The 25,625-nt window shown below is 39.2% G+C and overlaps 2 protein-coding genes across 2 annotated transcripts in view; one reads left to right on the top strand and one right to left on the bottom strand.

Moving 5' to 3' along the window:
* The window catches only part of rasgrp3 (RAS guanyl releasing protein 3 (calcium and DAG-regulated)), a 107,076-nt gene extending 98,380 nt beyond the window's left edge, over positions 1–8,696 (top strand). Inside the window, exon 18 of the mRNA XM_039621530.1 lies at positions 7,926–8,696. Coding sequence (XP_039477464.1) covers positions 7,926–7,934 — 9 coding nt within the window. The 3' untranslated portion in view covers positions 7,935–8,696. The remainder of the gene's footprint in view (positions 1–7,925) is intronic.
* A 2,494-nt stretch (positions 8,697–11,190) lies between these two features.
* Positions 11,191–23,782, bottom strand: LOC116333747 (B-cadherin-like). The gene is made up of 18 exons (XM_039621776.1): positions 23,547–23,782; positions 22,380–22,494; positions 20,909–20,997; positions 20,538–20,747; positions 19,974–20,114; positions 18,753–18,908; positions 18,461–18,602; positions 18,016–18,188; positions 17,259–17,387; positions 16,408–16,593; positions 15,991–16,241; positions 15,233–15,375; positions 14,672–14,763; positions 13,953–14,085; positions 13,382–13,597; positions 13,147–13,277; positions 12,734–12,877; positions 11,191–12,162 (listed from the first exon to the last, which is right to left on the bottom strand). The coding sequence occupies exons 1-18, from the start codon at positions 23,595–23,597 to the stop codon at positions 11,947–11,949; spliced, it is 2,718 nt and encodes a 905-aa protein (XP_039477710.1). The 5' UTR covers positions 23,598–23,782; the 3' UTR covers positions 11,191–11,946.
* Between the last annotated feature and the right edge of the window lie 1,843 nt (positions 23,783–25,625).

Raw genomic sequence — 25,625 nt, 5'->3', positions numbered from 1 at the left:
CCTGATAATAATGAATTGCAGTAGTCCAGCCTGGAAGTAATGAATGCATGAACCAGTTTTTCAGCATCACTCTGAGACAGGATATTTCTAATTTTAGAGATGTTGCGCAAATGGAAGAAAGCAGTCTTACATATTTGTTTAATATGTGCACTGAAGGACATGTCCTGGTCAAAAATGACTCCAAGGTTCCTCACAGTGTTACTGGAGGCCAAGGTAATGCCATCCAGAGTAAGAATCTGCTTAGATACCATATTTCTAAGATTTTCAGGGCCGAGTACAATAACCTCAGTTTTATCTGAATTAAGAAGCAGAAAGTTAGTGGCCATCCAGGTCTTTATGTCTTTAAGACATTCCTGCAGTTTAACTAATTGGTGTGTGTTACCTGGCTTCATGGATAGATAGAGCTGCATGTCATCTGCATAGCAGTGAAAATTTATGCTATGTCTCCTAATGATGCTGCCTAAGGGAAGCATGTATAATGTAAACAGAATTGGTCCTAGCACTGAACCCTGTGGAACTCCATAATTGACCTTAGTGTGTGAAGAGGACTCTCCATTTACATGTACAAATTGGAGTCTATTAGATAGATATGATACAAACCACTGCAGTGCAGTACCTTTAATACCTACAGCATGTTCTAGTCGCTCTAATAGGATATTATGGTCGACAGTATCGAACGCTGCACTGAGGTCTAGCAGGACAAGCACAGAGATGCAAGCACTGTCAGAGGCCATAAGAAGATCATTTGTAACCTTCACTAAAGCTGTTTCTGTGCTGTGATGAGCTCTGAAACCTGACTGAAACTCTTCAAATAAGCCATTCCTCTGCAGACGATCTGTTAGCTGTTTGACAACTACTCTTTCAAGGATTTTTGATATGAAAGGAAGGTTGGAGATTGGCCTATAATTAGCTAAGACAACTGGGTCTAGAGATGACTTTTTGAGTAAAGGCTTAACTACAGCCACCTTTGAAGGCCTGTGGTACATAGCCGATTATTAGAGATAGGTTGATCATATTTAAGATCGAAGAATTAATTAATGGCAGGACTTCTTTGAGCAGTTTTGTAGGAATGGGGTCTAAAAGACACGTTGATGGTTTGGAGGAATTAATTATTGAAGTGAACTCAGAAAGATCAATTGGAGTTAAAGAGTCTAACTGAATATCAATGGTACTAAATGTAGCTGTAGATAATATTACATCTGTGAGATGATTATTGGTAATTATTTCTCTAATGGTAAAAATTTTATTTGTGAAGAAGTTCATGAAGTCATTACTAGTTAATGTTAAAGGGATGGTTGGCTCAAAAGAGCTCTGACTTTTTGTCAGCCTGGCTACAGTGCTGAAGAGAAACCTGGGGTTGTTCTTATTTTCTTCAATCAGTGACGAATAGTAAGATGTTCTGGCTTTGCGGAGGGCTTTCTTATAAAGCAGCAAACTATTTCTCCAGGCTAATTGATGATCCTCTAAATTTGTGACACGCCATTTCCTCTCCAGTTTACGAGTAATCTGCTTTAGGCTACGTGTTTGAGAAATATACCACGGAGTCAGGTACTTCGGATTTGAGGCCTTAGTTTTCACAGGAGCTACAGTATCCAGAGTCGTACGTAGTGAGGTGGTAAAATTATTAACAAGATAATCGACCTCTGTTGGGGTAGCATTCAGATAGCTGCTCTGCTCTATGTTTGTACAGGGCATTGAAGATGATAACAGTGGGTGGATTATATTCTTAAACTTAGTTACAGCGCTTTCAGAAAGACATCTACTGTGATAAAGTCTACTCTCCACCGCTGTGTAATCAGTTATTGTAAATGTAAATGTTATCAGGAAATGGTCAGACAGGAGAGGGTTTTCAGGAAACACTGTTAAATGTTCAGTTTCTATGCCATATGTTAAAACAAGATCTAGAGTGTGATTAAAGTGGTGGGTGGGTTCTTTTACATTTTGAGAGAAGCCAATTGATTCTAATAACAGATTAAATGCCATGTTGAGGCTGTCATTTTTAGCATCTACATGGATGTTAAAATCACCCACAATAATTATTTTATCTGAGCTGAGCACTAAATCAGATAAAAAGTCTGAGAAATCAGAGAGAAACTCTGTGTAAGGCCCAGATGGACGATAGACGATAACAAGTAAGACTGTTTAATGTTTGCAGAATTCATATTTGATGGAAGTCTGCCCTTTTCTTTGATTTCCAACAACGTTCTGTAAAAAACTGGTGCTAGAATCGTCCAGAATTCTTTGTAGAATTCTGCAGGAAAGCCATCTGGACCTGGAGCCTTATTATTGGGCAGACTTATCACGGCTTCCTGGAGTTCACCTGGCGTCAGTGGTGAATCCAGTGCCATTGATTGAGTTTCTAGTAATTTTGGAAGAGTTATGTTGTCCAAAAACTGATCAATTTCCTTTTTAGATGGGTTTATTTGTGGTGAATACAACGTTTTATAGAAATCTCTGAAAATGTTGTTTATTTGTTTCGGGTCATATACTTTGTTCCCAGATGAATCTTGAACAGCACATATAGTTGTTTTTTCTTTATTTATTTTTAGCTGGCTTGCTAGAAATTGACCGGATTTATAACCATGCTCATAATTTTGTAAGCGTAGTCTTTGTATTAAGAATTTTGTTTTTTTATCAATTATCTCATTTAATTCTAGTTTCGTTTTGCGTATTTTGTTCAATGGTTCCTGATCTTGGTGGGACACGTAGGCTTCTTCTAGGGATTTGATGGTTTTTTCTAATTCCTGAATATTTTTATTTTCTTCTTTCTTTTTATGTGATGAGAAAGAAATTATTTTACCTCTCATCACAGCTTTCCCTGCTTCCCATGGAACAGAAGCTGATGTTCCGGGAGTGTCATTGAAGTCTAAATATGAAGTCCACTCTTTTTAAAAATATTTAATAAAGTCTTCATCTTTAAGTAGTGATGTATTAAATCTCCAGTTTTTACTTGGCGTAGTATTATTCTTGTGCATTAGTGTTAAAGATACAGGAGCATGATCGCTGACAGCTATAGGGTGAATCTCAGTGTCTGAAATGTCGCTCAGCAGTGAGCTGCTGACCAAAAAATAATCCAGACGAGAGTAGGAGTGATGAACATGTGAGAAGAAAGTGTATTCCTTACTGTTGGGGTGAAGGGAGCGCCATGCATCGCAAAGGCCAAAGTCGCTCATATACCGTTTGATTATATTTGTGGACTGCCAATTATGCTGAGTTCCTGCTGTGTTGAGCCTATCCATTTCTTCATTTAGTCCAAGGTTGAGGTCGCCTCCAAGAACAAGTGTGCCATCTAAGTGTTCAGAGAGTACACTGAAAAAAACGTGAAAGAATGGGGGATCATCAACATTTGGACCATATACACTTACAATACATAGCGTTTTATCAAGTATAGATAGTTTAATGATTAAGAATCTGCCCTCTGGATCTATAACTGTATCGAGTACTGTGAAATTAATATTTTTATGGATTAAAATTGCTACTCCCCTTTGTCTAGAATTATAACAAGCTGAGAACACATTAGGAAACTCAGGTGTTTTAAGTTCATTCGAACCTCTAAGAGGTCTGTGGGTCTCTTGTAAAAGGACAACATCTGCCTGTAGTTTTTTGAGTTGGTTAAATATTTTTAACCTCTTTTCTCTGGAGGCAGCTCCATTTACATTCCATGTAACAAACCTTAGTGCACCCATAGATGTCTGTGTATAACTAGGGGTGTGCGCTGTGTGTGTCGCTTAGACAGGTGGAGAGAATACATCACTTGTTCATAACTAAAGAGAAGGAGAGAGAGAAAAAATGTGTGGCGAGATGCTCCCTGAGTCTGACTATGTGTGTGCATATTTACTAATATGAGTACGCTTGGCTTAAGTGTGTGTATCCTATAGGTCTGTGTGCGCTGTCTGACTGAGGTAAATGTGCTGCCGTTGAGCGCATGATTGTGCGTGATCGTGCTGTGCGTATAATGTCGAAATAAAGTATGTTGTTTGTGGATGAGTTTGGAAGCAGGTGATCGAAGCAGTGAAAGAAAATAAAAAAGAAAGAAACCAAGGACAAGGGTGAGCAGCATAAAAACAAGAGGGGGAAAAAGAGAGAAAAAAACGAGAAGAAAAAAACCCCCCGGAAACATTCCAATTAAACCATTGACAGAGAGTGACGGTGTAAATTCTGCTATGATATCACACTTAAGATGCAATTTGATACTGGTAAGTTAAACAGATGTTAATGCAAGTTAGTGTGAGTGGATATGAAAAGGGTGTACCGGATTCTTATCTGGTGTGAAGTTAATACAGCCACGGAGTGATGCCGGGGTCGCGGTAAAGCTATCCATCCACGTAGAGCCGGTCCACAGTGATGACAGCGCGAGAGCCCTTCTGGATGAAGCCGCATCGGATTGGGAAGAGGACCCTGCGTCGTTCCAGGATCTCTTTAGGGAACTGGTTGTTCACGCTGATGTCCGTTCCTTTTGATTCCCTGCCGCGACTTTTCACCTGTTCCTTTTGTTTGAAGTGGCCGAATTTGGCCACAATAGGACGTGGTCTCCCGGCCGCTGCCCGCATGGGGCCGATGCGATGCACTCTATCAAAGGCGATGTTCTCCACCATGTCCTCCGGCAGCTTCAGGTGGGTTTTGATGAAGCTTTTCACCGTAGTCTCCGCGTTTTCTCCAGCGGCTTCTGGAATACCAGAAAATACAAGATTATCACGCATGCCACGAGCTTGTAGATCAATAACTGTCTCTTTTATTTTTTTTTATTTTCTCTGTTGGGGAACATTTTATGTGAGACATTTCACCGACTCCCTTAGCGTGGCATTTTCAGCAGCGAGCGTTTCCACCTGCTGCTGGCTGAACTCCAGGGATTCTCGCAAGGATTTAAATTCCCGGTGAAGAATCTCCACCAAGGACAGCCTTGCGTCGAAACTGGACAATCGCTTGTCAATTGACTCCAGTATGTCGGTAATATGTTTGCCGGCTGGCGATGTTGTGCCGGGGGAATCTGCCGGGCGACATCTTTTCGACGAGGGCGTCTCAGATTTGGCCGGGGAAGCTGCACTCTGGGTCTTCTTCATCACGAGATCCTGGAAGCACTGATCGATATAATCTTGGAGAGCCTCTAAACTCTCCCCGTTGTTCTCCAGGGTGTTGAAGATGATTTAGACAAATCTTGTTAGTTATAAGATAATTGATAAGTGTATTTGGTAATACTGAAGCTTAAAGGAATTTGTTCAATTCTAAACTACCATTCGCTTTAATTTTCCGCCAAAATCTCCAGCGTCTGACGTCAGTTACAACATGAGTCGCTTACCTTGTATGTCACTTAGCTACTTTTAAAAACCATGATATGTGTATCATGGTTTTTAAAGTAGCTAAGTGAATACGTAATAAAGCAATAGACCTTTCAGCCCAATTCTACTTTTTCTGCATAATCCATTATGTAAAATTAAATCAAATGGAAAGCCTCTTTCTAAAAATTGTTTTATTTGTTTAAATCTTTCAATTTTATGCACATTGCATTAAGCAAAAAATGTTTTTACAGGCAACAGTCTTTGACTTGAAGAAATGTGTTTAACATTTAAACCTATTTTCTGCATATTCGAGCATATAAAATATAATGTTTTGTGTTTACACTCACTCTTTCAAATACAGTGGCTTGCAAAAGTATTCGGCCTCCTTGAACTTTTCCACATTTTGTCACAATACAGCCACAAACATGAATCAATTTTATTGGAATTCCACATGAAAGACCAATACAAAGTGGTGTACACGTGAGAAGTGGAACAAAAATCATACATGATTCCAAACATTTTTTACAAATAAATAACTGCAAAGTGGGGTGTGCGTAATTATTCAGCCCCTTGAGTCAATACTTTGTAGAACCACCTTTTGATGCAATTACAGCTGCCAGTCTTTTAGGGTATGTCTCTACCAGCTTTGCACATCTAGAGACTGAAATCCTTGCCCATTCTTCTTTGCAAAACAGCTCCAGCTCAGTCAGATTAGATGGACAGCGTTTGTGAACAGCAGTTTTCAGATCTTGCCACAGATTCTCGATTGGATTTAGATCTGGACTTTGACTGGGCCATTCTAACACATGGATATGTTTTGTTTTAAACCATTCCATTGTTGCCCTGGCTTTATGTTTAGGGTCGTTGTCCTGCTGGAAGGTGAACCTCCGCCCCAGTCTCAAGTCTTTTGCAGACTCCAAGAGGTTTTCTTCCAAGATTGCCCTGTATTTGGCTCCATCCATCTTCCCATCAACACTGACCAGCTTCCCTGTCCCTGCTGAAGAGAAGCACCCCCAGAGCATGATGCTGCCACCACCATATTTGACAGTGGGGATGGTGTGTTCAGGGTGATGTGCAGTGTTAGTTTTCCGCCACACATAGCGTTTTGCATTTTGGCCAAAAGTTCCATTTTGGTCTCATCTGACCAGAGCACCTTCTTCCACATGTTTGCTGTGTCCCCACATGGCTTGTGGCAAACTGCAAACGGGACTTCTTATGGTTTTCTGTTAACAATGGCTTTCTTCTTGCCACTCCTCCATAAAGGCCAACTTTGTGCAGTGCACGACTAATAGCTGTCCTATGGACAGATTCCCCCACCTGAGCTGTAGATCTCTGCAGCTCGTCCAGAGTCACCATGGGCCTCTTGGCTGCATTTCTGATCAGCGCTCTCCTTGTTCGGCCTGTGAGTTTAGGTGGACGGCCTTGTCTTGGTAGGTTTACAGTTGTGCCATACTCCTTCCATTTCTGAATGATCGCTTGAACAGTGCTCCGTGGGATGTTCAAGCTTGGGAAATCTTTTTGTAGCCTAAGCCTGCTTTAAATTTCTCAATAACTTTATCCCTGACCTGTCTGGTGTGTTCTTTGGACTTCATCATGTTGTTGCTCCCAATATTCTCTTAGACAACCTCTGAGGCCATCACAGGGCAGTTGTGGAGCTGTTTTGCAAAGAAGAATGCGCAAGAATTTCAGTCTCTAGATGTGCAAAGCTGGTAGAGACATACCCTAAAAGACTGGCAGCTGTAATTGCAGCAAAAGGTGGTTCTACAAAGTATTGACTCAGGGGGCTGAATAATTACGCACACCCCACTTTGCAGTTATTTGTTTGTAAAAAATGTTTGGAATCATGTGGGATTTTCGTTCCACTTCTCACGTGTACACCACTTTGTATTGGTCTTTCATGTGGAATTCCAATAAAATTGATTCATGTTTGTGGCTGTAATGTGACAAAATGTGGAAAAGTTCAAGGGGGCCGAATACTTTTGCAAGCCACTGTAGATGGAAGTAAAACACAGCAGAAAATAAATAAAATCAAAGATTCAGCAGCACTGAGTCCTGTCACTCTTAAATCTATGTTCACCTGTTTAGCAGGAGTGGGGCGGGTGGAGGTTTGCCCACAGCGGTCATGTCAGTGGGGGGATCCGTGGGTTTCTCTGTGAATGTCACATTCCCGTGGCAGCGTGCTCGATGCTTGCTCAGATTTGAAGTTTAATTTTTCGCTATAGAAAGAAATTTTCTTCCCACGCAGAGTGTACAACGGACGCTAATGTTTTTGTCACTTTGTACGGAATTAAACTTAAAGTAATGCAAGTGCGTCCACGCTTTAAACGCTGCATGGCTGTAGTCTCTCCCACACTCCATATCATTGTTGATCTGCACACGCTTACGTTATTGTCATGAGACACTCTCAAAAACAAAATCACGATGGTTTAGTAACGCAGTAAGGCAGTGTGCTTACAGGAAAGTAACAGTAATCTAATTACTTATATAGTATGCAACAGTAATCCCTTATGTTATTCGTTACTTGAAAAAAGTAATTGGATTATAGTAACACATTACTGCCCATCTCTGGTCTTTAGTTAAAAAAAAAAAATAAATACATTGATGCCACAAACTCAAACACACATGTCTCTCTTCTTTCTTCCACTCCAGAACAGCTGACTTGGTTACAGTGGCGAGAACCGCTCGTGGAGATCCAGAAAGCCCCTAGTTGCTAAGACCAGGAGGTTCTTCTCTCAGGGGGATGTTCTTGGCTTTCTAAGGTCCCCCTTCAAAAACATGGAGTCATCATGTCCTCTCTAGACTTCAGCATGACACAGACAGAGCGACATGGAGCTGAAGTCAGGGAGAAGATCTTTATAACATACAGTGTGTTAGCTCCGGGCAGAAAGACACAAAGATGAAGGTTTTTCCTTGTGGATTGTTGGCCAGTTGCTTCACAACATCAAGCTTTCAAATGGAGCTCAGGAAGAATGTGAACAGAAATGATCTGGTGATGGATTTTAATAAAGAGATGCAACATCAAGGTCCTGATGTCACATGATCATAGCAAGGGGAATTTTTTGGATGTTTGTATGTGTAGATGGAAATAAAAGGAAACAGAACCTGAATGTAAAGGGAAACCAACAGAACATCTAGCACAAAGACCCATGAAATAGCATTTCTATAGTGACAGCTGCAGAGCGGTCCACCTTAATTTTATCTTGCAGGGTTTTTTTCAGCAAAAAAAATGCTGCAGACAACCTCAATCATTCTGTTGTGATCTCTCTTTCTCCCATCATTTATCTCTTATCAATGATGATAAAAGCATTTTTTACAAATGCTGTACACCATCAAGTGTGGAAGGTTTCACAAGTATGCGTTGTGATTTGTGTTTTCCTATTTTTCTGTGTCAAAACAAATAAAAAGTACATATTTATGTAATGTTATGTCATTTTGGTTTTGCTATCTGAAGGGATGTTTTTCATTGTAATTTGATGTTTGCACCGACTTTAAAGTTAAAACGTGTCTGATTTTGAGCCTGACAGTGCAAGGTGCAGTGAGTCACACTCAGTAACTAAGTTAGCTTTTGCTACCATGCTGTTGTTTGTGAGGTCCTGTTAGGAAGCCTCAAGCTGAGCATTTTTATCATCACCATCCTGGTCTTTATAGGACATGACAAGCGAGGGGTTGATCTGACGTAGAAATCAAGAAACAATGTATGCCGTGGTGCTTTACAGTGTAATATACAAAAATATATATTAAATATACTAAAGAGAAAGTGATCACTCTGTGCAACTCCTAGCAGAGTTCTGTCCCATAAAGGGAGCTTTATTGCTCCAGCTGTACTGTAAATGAGTGCCATCTTGTGGCCACGTTTGGTAATGTTTCTGGAAACTAGCTTTACTATGAGCCAGTGATGATTATTTTTAATGAGACTGTAAGGTTGTATAGTGCAAATGTTGGCACTATGAGGTTACCCTTATCAGTGTAGAGGCTGCAGCACTTGTAAACAATCATCCAGTTATTACTATTATTATCATAAACTCTTAGATCTGTTACTACTCCTTCAAGGAGAGGTCTGGACTTTGACCAGGCGTTACCACTGCAGTTTGATTCTTTTCTTTGTCAACCATTCTACTGTAGGTATGATGGTGTGCTTGAGAAGTAAACAGTGCAGTCAAAATAACTGGTACAATTGCTGTAACAAGCAGTTTTATTAATTATAGAAAAAAAAAAAAAAAAATATATATATATATATATATATATATATATATATATATATATATATTTTAAATGCAAGTAAAGTAATTAAAAACATCCATTAGTTCTAGTAAAAATAAAGTTAAAGAAAGAGTGGACAGGCAGTGTAGGTCACTATTAAAGCTGCTATTGACCGTAAGTGATTACACAACAATACCACTGCATACAATTCCATGATAAAGATTGAGATATCACCACAGAGCACCCTGCTCCAAGTGACTACCACCAGGGTGTCCTGGTGGCAAGACGGAAGGACCAGTGTTAAAGTTCACCTTTTTTAAATACATTTTCTCCCATTTACTCACTAGTATTATTATTGTTGTTGTTGTTGTTGAATGAATAATTCATTTTCTGTCTTTATTCCCTTTATTTTCTTTTTTTTTTTCAGCCCTGTTTTTAGCCCTACAAAGTAACATTCTGATATCCAGAGATATACCAATCAGGAAACCCCCGGAGGTGTGAAACATCTGATTCACTAGGCCGACTTCATTACAGGATCTCCAACTGGTGAGAGCCATATAAACAAGGATGTTTTGCATCTGAGCTGACCATCAATGAAGGTCTGGAGTCCAGCTTAGAGCTGGCAGACCTCAGTCTAAGGACTATAAAGATGGTGTCAAACTTTGGAAATCACCAACCACTTTACTTAGACTAATATTGTTGATTTGGACAATGTCACCTCAAGCTTCCCTTTCAACTTCTCGGGGTTGTTATTTATTTTTTCAGATCCTTCCAGTAAACGTCTTCTTCTATTATTAATACTGGCACTTAATTACATCATCTAATTAAATTCTCTAATTACATACAGATCTATTTATGTGTATCAGTATTTTTGTATGAGTGCATGGGTATGTGTATGTATAGATAACACTATGCATGAATATACATATATTAGTATAGGTATGTGAGCAAAATTGCATCCACGTTTGCATCTGTGCAGATGAACATATCAGGGCTCATCACAGTTGAGATTTCGTTATATTTTTCTCCCATCCAGCCTTTTGTTTACAGCTTTTCCATGTTAACCTTGTATGTCCTCGTCTTGTGCTACTGTTGTTAAAAATTATTTTTTTTAAAACACAAACAAAAACAAAGTGAGATAAATATACTATGGGAGTAGTAATTAGGCCTTGGTTACACTTTAAAGTGTAACCAAAATCAATTAGATTCACACATAGTATTATTATAGCTCTAAAAATATTACATTTTCTGTGGTCAGCAATTATCAGAAACCCAATTCCACACACCTGCAAGTCTGTGATTCCTGAGAAAGTGCTTGGACATTAGTGTAGCTCCAACTTATCTTCAAAGAACATGTAGAAACCTTTAACACACTCACTTTACTAAAGCAAGTGTGAAAGCATTTAGGTTGGACAAAACCCACAGTATAGCTTACCAACAGTACATTTACTATACTTCACACATCTGTCTAGAATGTGCCTCCATTGTTAAGCAAGAGGAATATGGACTATAGGTGTATACAATGTAAATAAAATTGTACATCCAAACACATCGGTTAATGTGTCCATAGACAGCACAGTGACGTCCAAAATCACATGAAGCTGAACAGACTTCAGATCAGAAAGAAATAAAAGGAACTTGTGTGGGTCAGTCTTTCTCTGCAATGACCTGCAGTGAAGTGACAATGAAATTAAAGAATTTCTCTCACATTGAGCTTTTTGTCACTGCTGTTTATTGCACTCCAAGTCTAATGCAGTTAGTACTAAACTGAAATTAGAGACCACACAAATCCACTGTTGTCTTAATACAATTTTATAAAGAACAAAGCTAATTTCACAAAGTATCTCAAAGATTTCGTTTTTGACAAATCATTGTAATAAAAGACATGAACAGATCCCTAGGAAACAATTTAAAAAGTATTCATAACTCATTGAGCACACTGTCAAAGGCTGACGAGGTACTGGCAAATACCTGGATTTCATCCTGATCATTTCAAATTTTACTTTTAAAACAAATGGAGACCATCGGTACAAATGCTATAGAATAAAGCAACACATTTCCCAGTGTGACTGACGAGCCTCAGAGTGTCTCAGGTGTCGCCCAGTAACCTACACAGAAGTGTTCACTGTGGCTTCAGCACTTATTCAACAGAATAAGTAACAAGGTATTAGTCTTCAGGCTGAAGGTCAAACAGATGTTAAAAACAACAACAACAAAAAACCCAAAAAGAAACAAATAACAAAAAGCAGACAGAGCCTAATGCATTCATAACAAAACAAAAACTCATCCTTTGGCTTCCGAGCAGTGGGCGATTACTGCTAACGGGATTGCAGTGAGAAGGCAAACCACAATGCACATATATCTATAAAAAAAACAAAAAAAAAAAAACAAAAAACCAAAATGTGTAGTTGAAAGTCCCTTTCTGGCTTGCCTTTACAAATTAAACATGCAGCTATGCGATATGGTATGATTACAGCATATCGTCATCATCTCCTCCTCCATACATGTCGGCCAGTTTCTTGAAGCGAGGGCCCCATTCATTGAGGCAGTCATAGTTCTGGTCTCCACTGCTTGAAGAGTTCAAAGAGGAGAGACTTCCTGCATCAGAACCACCTCCCTCATAGTCAAACACCAGCAGGGAGTCATAAGGGGGTGCTGTTGGGTCGTTGTCGGCAGCCTTCAGATTCTATCGGAGGAAATTTTACACAACTTATTACAATTACCTTACAGAGCAGAATAATGTAACAGAATAATGAATTTTACAGTTAATAAAACAGACATGACGTACTGTTACCCAACCATCCATCTGGGACCAAGTCAATTAAACAACCCCCTCTTTTTACACACACACACACACACACACACACACACACACGCACGCACGCACGCACGGAGCCAAGGTAATGCCAGTTTAAGCATGTCTTAGATTTTAGATCAGGTTGACTACCAATCGGAAGGCCGGTAGTCTGTATACCAAATATCCTTGACCATGATACTAACATGTGTGTGAACATTACAATTTTTGTCTTATGGCTTGATAATCTGAGCAGATATTTAAAGTTTACACAGCTACATTCTTATTCCTGCATCATTCAGGATCTTACAAAGCTGTGGTAGCCCGTGGTACTCTGGAATCTAAGCAGAGCAGTACATTAAATTTCTTTATTCTGTAATATTGTGGTCAACGTTATCACATGATGCTCTGACCTCAGTGTCACATTTGATTAAGTTACAAGAAGCTTTACAATCTCACTCACATCTTCAATGAAGTTGCCAATCTCCTCGGGGTTGGCAGGCCGTGGCCGGTACTGAGGAGCAGGCATGAAGTTTGGCACCACTTCATTCCTTAACACATCCGGCCGGTTGTCCAGACCACGGTGGAGAACACTCAGGTCATAGTCCTGAAAGAAGGTGATTAATTAATGCTTTATTACATGGAATATTTTTGCTGTACTTCTGCAATCCACTCACTGCATCAGGCCTGTTGTCTACTCATACTTTTCTATCACTAAAAGGCCTGGGTCACATTACTGAAATATTACATCAAATTTGATCAGCCTTTTTAAAACATTTAATCTCAAAAAGAAAATCTCAGGTTTTCTGTTCCTGTGTGTGTGTGTCTGTCTGTCTGTCTTTGATTAATGTGTAATCAGAATGGGTGTCCATTTACCTGATCGTCCTCTCCACCTCCTTCTTCATCATAGTAATAGACGTTGTCTCTGACACCATCATCCAGCAGGAGTGGCTCCTTTTTCTCCTTTTTCCTCTGTTTTGCAAACAGCAGCACTAGCAGCAACAGCGCTGAACACAGAGCACAAAGTTTAGCAAACAGTAACCAATGAAATCCTACTTAGCTGTGAAAGGAAAGAGATGCACCGTCCTGAGACTACAGATGTGCGACTCACCGAGCAGCAGGATGGCTCCAAGTATTCCGAGGATAAGGGGCAGGTTGCTGCCACCTACAGCACGGCCTAAGCATGTCAGTTCTGCGCCCCTACAGTCACACACTTCAGCTTTGACGATGCTGTCCTGCTCCAAGCCATGTTTGTCTCCCACTCTCAGTATAACATTGTACCATCCACTGGGCAGCTCAGTGGCCAAATTCAAGATGATGCCTGTTCCTGAAATAAACAAGACAGCAGAAATTTTACTTTATAATTCCGTGTTCATGGATTTATTTTGTCTCACTTTAACAAAGCTTTACCACCTCCTCAAAGCCATGCTGCAATAGTTTTTTTTCTTTTTTTTAAGTCTTGTATAGCAACAATGTCCTCACACAAGCACCAATTACTCAAATGTCAATGTTCAGTGATGAACACTGAATCATGTCTGACCTAAACAATCCTCCTGACATTTGCAAATCACATGTTAGCAGGAAAAATACATATTTTGGTTTCTGAACCAAAATATTTAAAATTCTGGCCATGTTATTTGACAGCATCAGTTTATACTGTCACATATTAGCAGTGTACATACTGGAGTCATTCATCCTAGCGGTCCAGTTGGTCTTTGAGATGCCCTGTAAAGACACTGAGTAGGGAGGTCCAAATTCTGGTCCATCTTCATCTGTTACTGACAGCAGCTGAGGAGCTGGATCCTTGTTGCACACCTGAGGAAACAAAGACAGTGAAGCTTTTCTTTATGCTGATATGCTGTATCACATGACTGCACACTTGGACTTGCACTTTTTACTCGATCCCATCCTAAGTTCACTACATTTTACTGTTTGAGAAAGTAATTCATGCCTTTATTTCATCCAGGCTTGATTACTGCAACAGCTATTTTGGAGTTCGTGCTCTGCTCTCTCGTCTACTTGTTAAAATGTGGCAGCCCGACTCCTGACAGGCACACATAAACAAGAGCATTTTATCCATGTTTTGATTTTTTTTTTTTTTTTTTTCCCCCCCCACCGGCTTCCAGAACATTTTAGAATTGACTTCAAAGTTCCGTTTGTTTTTAAGTCTAAACGGATTAGCACTCTCTTAACCTCACACTCTGAACTATAAAAAAAAAAAAAAAGGCGAAGTTCTAACAGACCTTAAAGCTCTGTTTTATTCCATTTATTTGAACATTTTGGTCAACCTGTATCATTTTTAAATTGTGCTTATAAATACATTGACTTTACAAGGAACAATTCTGCACTATTAGACGTGTTCAACACGAAACAGCTGTTGAGCTGGTGGGAAATAAGACACCTTAATGTCATGCGGCTTAACGACAGGAGCATTGTCATTGACATCTTCCAGCTGAATGATCAGGGTACCAGTTCCTGTAGCTGGGACAGCATCTGGTAACAGAACACCAAGAGAACAACATTTATTAAAATGATATTTCACTTTGTTGAAGAAACCCAAGTTCATAGTAATGCCCACAGACTTTCCTCTAGACCTCTGATCCTTATAACTGGCACTTGGCTTTTAAAACAAAGATTTAAGGGCTAAAACTAATGGCTAAGATCAAATTAATTACTGAATTACTAATTATTAAATTATTCAAATTAAGGGTTGCAATGTTATTAGTTGTGAATGTCCCAGGAAAGGCCGTTTGTGCTGGAATTTATATTGAGAAAAGATTCCATTCCATCATTCAGTAATCAGTCTGTGCAATATAGAATTTCTTGTTTTGCAACTTTATCTTAAGGGACATTATACAGGCTAGCCCAACTTATCCATTTTAACACGTGTTCTTCCATAACTTTTCAGGAATGGGAATTTTATTAAAAGTTATAAATTGTAATAGTCTTAACTACCACCTACCATTATCATATGCACCAATGGTTGCAGTGTATCTGTTGTTTGTGACGAAGGTAGCCTCTCTGTCCATGAGTCTTCTCACTTTAATAAGGCCTGTGTCCTTGTCCACGTTCAGCCAGCCTGCAGGGTCAGTCAATATTTTGTACCTGTACAAGACAGCCACAGAAAAGATGGTAATACTGTGCAGGCAGGATGATTACAATTAGCATGTTTCACAATACGGCACAATGTGTTATTTGATTTTGGACATCCTCCGCTTTCTCCTTAGGCTAAATACACGATGCGAGAATTAAACACATTAACTGTTACAGGGTTCTTGCATCATTTAAAAATACTGGTGGCCACTAGTACTATCCATCAGCCTCCTAGTAGATGCAGCTATGGTATGAATTTGAATGTCAAACTAATTAACTGTATTTGGGTCTTTTATAAGCCTAATATACTATTATGGTATACAGCTATTCAGTGTTTTATCACTATAGACAGTATTCTGTAATTTTATCTGCCACACATAAGGACAGTGAATCAATTTTGACCAAACAGAAGATGGAATCTAAATACTTGACATTTATCTGAGATTTAACCATTTAGGGTTTCATCCACAAACTTAATCCTTAGTGCCTTAGGAAAAACAAACCTGACTGAGGGTTTTAGCTCCAAACTCAAGTGAATTTTTAGAAGGAAATTGAATATTTGCAGCACTTATGAGGTCAGTGATACATTTCCTTTAGTAGTAGAAAGTCCGCCCGCCCCCGACTTACGAGACTGTCTGCTTGCGTGCAGTGTCTGGGTCTGAAGCAGTGTACTGCACCACGACTTCATCCACGGCAAGGTCCTCTGGTTTTACCACAAGCTTCTCCTTTGGATCAAATATTGGAGCTTCGTTCACATCCTTCACATTTACCACCACCGTGGCGGTAGAAGTGACCACAGAAACACCAGGAGCAAAAGGAATCTCATTCTCCACTGAAATCAACAGAGTGTGCTTGCTGGCCCTCTCAAAGTCCAGTCCCTGGTCGGAAGGAAAGGAGGGAGAAGAAACGCATAAGGGTGTTGGCACAGATTTTTATGAGGTTACAAGAAATCACAAAAACGCTGCCATCAAATGCCACAAATATTCAATTCATTGATGATAAATATCTCCCAATATTATGCAAGAATTCCTGATTTCTTCCTACCTTTGCAGTAGAAAGGATTCCTTCCTGTTTGTTAGTTCCTGTTTTTACTGTGAAAAGTCCATCAGGATCACCACTGACGATCTTGAACTTGGCGTTCCAGGCTGGAGTTTGTGGTTCATCCTCATCTGTTACAATCATCCTAACCACCTCAACATCCTTTTTGTTTTCATCAACTGTTGCAGTATACTGCGAGAAAATAAAGGATGAGTCAGAAATCATGGCAGTGAAAAACGATCTAAAGCCTAACTAGGAATGGAGAATAATGCCCTCATTTTGTAGTCCGTGTCATTATATTAGGGTCATTACTTAATGAAAGTCTACAACTGTGGAGTACATAAATTTAATTCGCTAAGCATGTGGTAAAATATTGTTTTTAACTGCATTTGTACATTTCACATTTGCTGTCAAAGACTCACCATTCTCTATAGAAACAAGGCACACTATGAAAGTCGTTGGGGTCGATCAAACAAGATCATTTTTTTGTGTCTTTTGGCACAAAAAAGTCACAACTCACAATTTATGGCAACCGTGACCCAGAGTGAGAAGAAGCTATCATTCAAAGACTTTAAATACATCTGAGCATCACTGAGCACCGTTGCTTGTTAAGAGTTTTCTTGCTGTTTGTTTTGAGATTTAGATTCAATAAAATCTTTGCCATTTATTGGAAGATCATTTTGTATGTATGCAAATGTAATTTTGTCATGAACATAAACACATTGTGGGTTTTTGCTGTGTCAGTATGTGTGAGTGCAACATTAGTAATGCAGTTAGATACAGACTGAATGTGTTCTGCTTTAACTGCTGCCTTTTCACTCTGTTAAACAGGAAGTTTCCAGTTACTTCATACTTACTAAGCTCTGAGTGAAGACTGGAGCATTGTCATTGCTGTCCGTCACTGTGAGGATGACTTTTGTTTGTCCAGTTAACCCTTCTCCCGCCATATCTGCTGCTTGTACTGTCAGAGTGTACTGTGGATATTTCTGTTAAGATACGAGGACTGTTAAGGTAGATCAGCTCATCAACAGGAAGGAAGAGACACTGACATCAGTTTACAGACTGTAACACAGCCTTCAAACTGACTAAAGCTCTTCATCTATGAAGGCCAATTCTGCTGAAAAGCTGAAGCTAAACTCATTTAATATTTTGCTTATGACAAACACTTGCAAAAATGATGCTGTTGAGATGCTTGGCCAAACTTTTTAAAATAAAGTATTCCTTGACCATTTGGCACGAGGCTGTTTGTTGTTTGTTGTTGCTCTGTGAAGTCAGTCTCAAAGAGTTCTACGATGCTGCACCAAAAACAGATTGCTCTGATCTCCAGTAGTCTGCATGGAAGACACTGACTTGTCTGACAAACTATTTGCTAAGTATGAAATGTGTGTCCAGAAGTATGACACAAACTAGAAATGTAGACAGATAAACTATACCTATACTTTAGAGGCTGTGTCAAGTTTCACTAAAAACCCAAAACATGTTTTTTGCAGCACCCTCTTTGACTGATTTCTAGTAGTGACAGGCAGACTATTGATCCTGATTCATTATAAAGTGTTTTTCAGCCCTTAGGTGTAAAAGGACACCTGTGTGTTAAATGTGTTTAACAAGTCTTACCTCTCTGTCTAATCCTCTACCAGTGACTCTGATGCTTCCAGTAACTGGGTTGATTTCAAACATGTGGTCAGTGGGCAGCGGTGGGTCCTGGTTCAGAATACGATAGCGGATGTCTGAGTTGAGATTATCTGGCTCATCATCATCTTTGGCCTCAACTTTAACCACCTCTGTGTCTGAATTGGAGGAATTCAGAAAAAAGGTAAACAAGAGCATAAGTGTCTGAAGGTCTTCACACTGCTTCACTTACGAGATTTACTAAAGAAAATGGACGTAATGCAAAAGTCTGCTAATTTCTTTCCGACCCAACACATAACCAGCTGAATTTGGTGTCATTCTGATTTTATGAATATCTTAAGATTCATTAAATATAGTGGATAAGAATTATAAACAGGAACCACAGAAAACTACCTAAGAAGTCCAGAGACAATAAGGTTTCTATACATACCGATGGCCGTGGCCTCAGCAACATTTGCGTTGTACTCCACCGTAAAATAAGGTTTGTTGTCGTTTTGGTCGATCACATTGACTATAATCTCCATGGGATCCTCAGCTTGTCCTGCTCCATCAGCCACAGCATGTGCTAGAAACTACACAGACAGAAGATTTTAACATGTTTCATTTAGAAAGTTTTAGCTTGACCTTTGAATTCATTACATTATCTCTACACCTTCTATCTACACACAATACAAACAAGTCAAAGATTTCATTGTTATTGGTGACTGTTGCCACCGTGTTACCGTGTAACTGGCCGTTTCCTCTCTGTCGAGTGGTTGTGTTACATACAGATTGCCAGTCTGTTTGTCCATTCTGAAACGATCAACAGGAGGCAGATCAGCTCCAGGACCAGTGATGCTGTAAAAGAGCTTCCTTGCTTTATCTTCATTAGAGCGGATCTGGAGGAGAGGGAAAAAAAAAAAAAGCGCCACACAGGACTAAGTTAGTATAGACAGTTAGTGTGATCTAAGAGTAAAGAGGCTGTGCACTGTAGTGTAGTCTACACTCAAGACTTTCCTGGTTATTTTGAAATACAGTTTAGAAGGACTGTTATCTTGTGATCTCATATCAACAAGATTGCTAGATTCTCCAAGCATCTGGGGAATTTCTTTCTTTCTGTCTTATTGTTAACCATTTCACTTCAGTTTAGTTTTAGTTAATCTGACTTAATTCACAACAGTAGCCTCAAGACACTCCATGCTGCAGGGTTAAGACCCTACAATATTAGAAAGACATCCCAACAATCAGTTGATCCCTATGAGGAAGCACTTTGTCACAGTGGGTAGGAGAAAAAACAAAACAAAAAACACCCCCCCCCCTTTTAACTGGAAAAAACATCCAACAGAACCAGGCTCAAGGGGAGCCAGGAGTCTAAGGTAAAGAAAGAGCACTGAGAGATGGAAAAATTCTAGCATTTACAAGCTGAAATTAAAAGAGCAAAAAGGCTAATTACATGTAAGGCACAAATAAACTCTACATTTGTCCCTTAAGTATTAACTTTATTTTTTGGAGCTTTGACTTTATTGACAGATACAGTAAGATTGACAGGAAAGAGGAGGGAGAGAGGGGAAGACATGCAGCAAAGTGCCGTGGGTCGGACTTGAACCCATCTTGGTCTCTCTCAGCCTTACGGCACGAGCTAAACCGGCACCCTTAACTATTAACTTTTCTTTCTGCCAGCAATGTACAGATTTTTACTTGTGCCTTCACATTTTCCTTATGTTAACTTTAGACTAAAAGTCAAGTAAAAATGTCTTCGTTACACATCCAGGAAAACAAAACTTTGCAGATTAAATAGTAAGAATTAAGTGGGGAAGAAAAAAATAAATAAAGGACATGCAGAGTGCAAAGTAAACAACGGCGACATCCTCTGCAGAAAACATTTAAAAATAAAAATGTCCAAAATGTGTCATAAAATAACGTTAATTATCAGATTAGTCACAAATTCATTCAGTTCACCTTACCTGAGCTACTTTCAGGGGATAGGTTCCTCTCTGATTCTCAGGAACATTGAGTGGAGGAATAACCCAGTCCCTTTTCCTCCTCCTCAGCCCTCCACCAGACTTGGAAAATTGCAGAACGGGCACTTGTGGCTCAGTGGCATTCTAGAACAACATGCAGACAAGTTGTTAGCAAAAGCTTGGGCAGAAGAACACTCAGAACTTAGCTAAACTACAAGGAGGAGCATAGACGTTCTCAGAATGAGTTTTAAATTATTCTCAGACTATGATGGCTCTGTGACTGTCCAGAGTTTACATCAGTTTCAACATCTTACCCATAAAGGCCAATGAAGCATTATTGTCACCCTGCCAAGCAGGCAAGCAGGACATGTTGATACTCAAGTTTGTGAATTTGATAACTCGTGAGGTTACATAGAATTTAAGTTGCCATCTGCTGCATCTACTAAAAATGTCAGACAAGACCGAATGTCAAAAACAGGCATTTTGCATGTATCGATTTCTCCCATAAAAGTTCCATCCAAATGTACTTTTCCTTCATGCTCCATTAAACAGCGTCTCTAAACATACCTCTGTGTGGTTAATAGAGTCCACTTCAGTACTGTGATGCTGAATGTTGAAGTTTGTGTGATCTCCATGGTGGTGCTTTCCATGGTGATGTCTATGGTGATGCTCAGGGTGAACGACACTGACTGGAACTGTTATTTTGTGACCTTGAGAGTCCCAGGAGTGGATGAAGAAGTTCTGGTGTCCTTTATGAAGAACAACCTCTCTGTTTACCTGGAAGGTAAAAATAAATAAATATATAAAAAAACAAAACCTTTAGCCGGAATACAACATGCACTACATTCATTAGACTAAGTCCTCACAAATCTTACTGTAATTTCTTCTTTTTTTAAACTAACCCCAGCTTTGCTGTCAGGTCTGTCAACTCTACTCACCGTTAATGTACCATCTGCCTTCACAGTAAAGTGACTGTCATCAGTGCTGAAAAGAAATACTGTGCGCTCTGTGCAGTCACTGAAGCCCACTGGGAAAGAATAGAAAAAAGTTAATTATTATGAATGTGGTGCATATAGTGAAAAATCTGGCAAGTTTTTTGTATACAAAGAAAAGCGACAGACACCACTCCCTCTTCCTTAAAAGCAGTACAAGTGACTGCAAGATGACTAAATGGTTTTTAGCTCTGGATGGTGGCAACACTTAGTCAGGTTATCAACATTATTTACTTTTAACAAAAACATAAAAACTGCATTTACATGTCACACACACACACACACACACACACACACACACACGATAGGATATAAGAAAGAAGAGTGGGGATAAACAGCCTCGACTTGAACCAAAACAATTCATAGAATTGTCTAAACCGTATTCACAGACAACAGCCTATTAATACAAAACTATCAAGACATGCAGTCAAAGTAAAGAAGTACTGGAAGACAAAAAGGTTGTATCAATGCATCTGTTATAACCATAGGCCAAGAAGCTAAAACAATATTTATATTTTAGTAGGGCTGGACCCATCAATCATTTCGAACCATTTTTTCCATTAGGTTGAAGTACTTTTGGCACCTACTCTAGGGCCCTGTTGGCATCTACTCTTAATGACATTTTACTGAGTTGTATTGAAAAAGGACAGGAACTGGCATATGATGCCCAGATATAGATTTCTGCAATATTTTCCTAAATAAATAAGGTGAAGCTGTACATACATTTACACAGCGTTTTAATCCGATTATAATAAAGTGCTTGTGTCTTAGAAAACATCAAAGTGGGTAATTAGTTATTCTGTAGAGACAATTGATAAAGACATGAACGAATATTCACGTTAAAGCAGACATGCATAACCACAGCCTATTAAAAAACAAAACGCACACACACACACACACACAAAAAAAAAAAAAAAAAAACACTGTTGAAGTCTGTTGATAAGAAGCTTTTTAAAACCTTTCAGTTAACTGAACTCAAAGAAAACAGTTCATTTTTCAGTGTTTCACAACATTTGAATAGCAAAGCCTGTAAAACAGGTTCGGGGACAGTGCTCTGACCAGCAGGTAAAAGTATTTGAGAGAAGCAGAGTCAGGGCAGGCTGAGACATGTTTGGGTTTCAACTGAGAACAATGTGCCCAACTAATCTGCTGAAGGCCATCTGGGCCAGAGGAGTCCTTTACAAAAGCACAGTTATTCCATGTAGCCCTGTAACTCAGGTCTAAACCATCCAACAGTTTTGTACAAACAAATCTGACATGTGAAATGATACTGGACAATAGAAACAAATACTCATCTAAATGAAATTGTTATTGGGTAAGAGTAACGCACCATCCAGACAGAAAACATTTACATCCAAATCAAAAACACATGTTTACCAAAATACCCATGCATGAGCCTACTCTGGGTTGTTCTTACCTTTGCCCAGCCTCATGCCCTGCCTCAGACGTTCCCTGGACACTCTGAAAATCAGCAGCTCTGGCTCAAATCCAGGCACACATGTTGGCCTGTTAGCTATCTCTAGTGCTGAGACCTAGAGGAGCAACAGTTTCAGTTAGACGTACAATAAGTTTGAATAATTATAAACAAGAGGAAAATTTAGGCTTACCAGAATTCAAAACTGAACAACTATATGTTTTAAAAATCAAAAACTGCAAACCTGACATGTTTTCAGCATTGAAAAGGTCAGGATTTTAGGTTTTTCCTCAAGCGGAAAGGTCTTTCAGCTTTGAGCTGTTGTTTAGAAAATACCATGCCTTTGCGAGGCATTGCGCTGCTTAATATACACATTTTAAACAATATCGAATAATGAACAATATAACTGTCACTTTAAATACTAATGAAAATTTGTCTAACACCCCGTTTAATTATATGAATGAATTAAAATTGTGTCTGTACGCCATAGGACTTTTTTCAATTTCATTTTTTTTAAATTCACAAAACTGTGTTACTTTGATGATAGTCCGTTTTCTCTTTTAATTTTCATTAATTAAGTCTCTTAAAACGTGCTTCTCAATATGTGTAAGACAAAACAGACTGGAGGTAACAAAGCTGAAACGTGTTTGCATACGAAACCACAACTCTGAACTGGAAATTAACCTGCAGACGACGTCATCAGCAGAATTAGGGCGAGGCTCGCTCAACCTCGAACTCTTCGAGGCGGAAGGGTATGAAAAGAAAAAGAAAGACGGCCTAAACCTCCGCGTGTGTTCTGCGGCTTCGACACTTTTTTAAATAACTTATTTTTAAATTTGTTCCAGATTGCTCTGCGGAGAAAGCTGCTACACACAATAAGGATTTTAGACCCCCACAAGTTCGTTTGGCCCACTTAGTCCCAGGAAGTACCATAGCTGATAAATGTATTTCTTTATTAAAATCGAGGGCTACTTCACGCATAAACGAGCTGCCGAAATTATTCCGCGAAAAAAGAGAGAAAAGACTGCTTGTAAGACAACCGGTGTTGTCCAATTCAATCAAATAAGTAACAAGATTAACCAACATTTATTTTCTGTCACTTAAAGTAGAATGCACAGTGAGAGAAATGAGCACCGATGGCAAAATATTAACCAAAAGAGGAAGTCTCACCTGGAAAACGACGATTAAAGCACCAAAAACCGCGAACAATGCGGTCCCCATTTGTCTAAGTTGTATTTTTAGTATTCCTCTCAAGTATACAGCCAAAAACGAAAAGAATTCTAAATATATTCCTCTTCGAACTCGCTTCTTGACGTCTTCCTGTTGTCCCCTGAAGGTAGTTTCTGTAACTGAGAATCGACTCTGCAAGGCGCTGTTTCAGGTACTTTCAGCACATGACGTCAGTTTACAGGTGCGCAGGTTCCGTGTTCCTAATATGGTCATCCAAGCCCGTCACACCTGAAGTGACAGGAACAAGTAGTTTCTGTTCATAAATAATCAATAGAAACACAACGGATAGTAGCAGCGGACAGCGTTATTATCAGCAGTGATCTGAGTTCAGTCAGTCACATTCAGGAGCTCTCAGTCTCATTTCCTCTTACTGATAATCTGTCTCTCACTCCCCGTGTCTTTCTCACACATACACACACTGAAATTCAGACTTCATACACAGTTGCTTACTAAGAATCACAAAAAACAAACAAACACGTGAAGCTGCTGACAGAAAACCATCTTTCATTTGTAAAGCCAACCAACAGTGTTATAAAGTCATTAGTGTGAAACCAGCCTCAAAACCACAAACTACTGTCTGAAAACCAGTGGATGTATTCAGCTGAGTGTTGAAAGGAAATCATTGACAGTATCCCCGAACAGAAATCAAATACAGAAGTTGATGATACAAATTTAAGCGTTCAGCTTTATTTGCTTCAGTTTTCACTGTCATCTGAATACACAACATCCCATTTGGTAATAAGCTGTTGTAAGTGTACCCACTGAAGTAATGCTATGTGCTGATAAACATCAGTAATTGATACTGAAGAAAAATGGACTTTTCTCATCCATGCTTTTCTTACCCTCACAGTCTGAAAGCATCTGACTGAGAGAATGCACTATTACATTATTTTAAATTGAATTTCATTTATTCAAATCCAATAGTTTAAGAGGACAATTTTTGTAGTAGTCTACAACAATAGTTATCCAGGTTTCTTGAAGGACATTGTAAAGTTCTTCTTTAGATGTTGGTAGCTTTTTCTTCTGCTCTCTGTCAGGATTAACTTTTTGGGGTCTTTCTGTTATATTCCTGCTTCAGTAGTATTGAGATCCGGGCTCTGGGGAGACCATCGTGAATAGTGTTCCACTGTATGTTTTTCTATATAGGCCTGCTTTTACTGCATTGGCAGTGTATCATTGTCACGCTGAAAAAACAAAGCTGTTGCCAATCAGATGCTTTTTTTTTTTTTAAATGTTTATTTATAAGATTTTAAGTTCAAAGTTACATAACGTCACAACAGTCAAAGGACATAAGATTCAAAAACAATAACATTTAAGCACAGAAAAAAAAGAAAAACCAGAAAGCAAACGCACAACACCAACAAAAACAAAAAAAAAACCAAACAGGAAAGAAAAAGAAAAAAAAATACACCAGTTAGCCAGTACAAATCAAAAGTTCAAAAGAAACACCAATGTCCAAAGAAGATGATCTTCTGTGTGAGGTTAGACAGGGCAACAGAGAGTTCACAAAGTCCGAAAAATGTGGGAAACAGGTCCAGGAAGGAATCAGGGTCCGGCAGAAGTTCAGTTTCACACAAACACAAAGTGCAGTCAAAAAAGGGTTAAAGTTTATGTTGAAATCCCATTAATATGATTGAGAAAAGGGCCCCAGATTTCGACAAACTTAAAATGGGTGTCAGCCAAACGATAACGAACCTCTTCAATATACAAACAAGCGATCATCTCACGTAGCCAAACCCTGAACAATGGAGGAGAAGGTGATTTCCAGGCCCTAAGAATAAGTCTTTTAGCTACAATCATGCCAAACATTAAGGCTTTCTGAAGAGGACGCCTGAGTGCCAATGAGGCTAGGGAGCAGCCTCGCACTGAATCAGATGCTTTTTGGATGGTAGATCAAAATCAAAAACAAAAAGTTTCAGCTTTAATAAGACACTCACTGTTGTATCTCTCTCCTGACAGTCCTCACATTTCTAAGGATACACTGCACAAGATGTAGAGATATGCCAAGATATTCTAATA

The sequence above is a fragment of the Oreochromis aureus genome, linkage group 13 (genome assembly GCF_013358895.1).
Source record: "Oreochromis aureus strain Israel breed Guangdong linkage group 13, ZZ_aureus, whole genome shotgun sequence".
NCBI lineage: Eukaryota > Metazoa > Chordata > Actinopteri > Cichliformes > Cichlidae > Oreochromis > Oreochromis aureus.
Note: the sequence above shows the minus strand (reverse complement) of the source record. Positions and strands in the feature narration are given on the sequence as shown.

What these genes read in the sequence shown, in the direction of transcription:
- LOC116333747 (XM_039621776.1), bottom strand. Translation starts at nt 23,597, where the DNA reads ATGGGGACCGCATTGTTCGCGGTTTTTGGTGCTTTAATCGTCGTTTTC. An exon ending in AGGCAGATGGTACATTAACG is followed by an intron (nt 20,748 to 20,908) that starts GTGAGTAGAGTT and finishes TTTACCTTCCAG; the next exon opens with GTAAACAGAGAGGTTGTTCT. An exon ending in TTAAGCCGCATGACATTAAG is followed by an intron (nt 14,086 to 14,671) that starts GTGTCTTATTTC and finishes TTGTTTCCTCAG; the next exon opens with GTGTGCAACAAGGATCCAGC.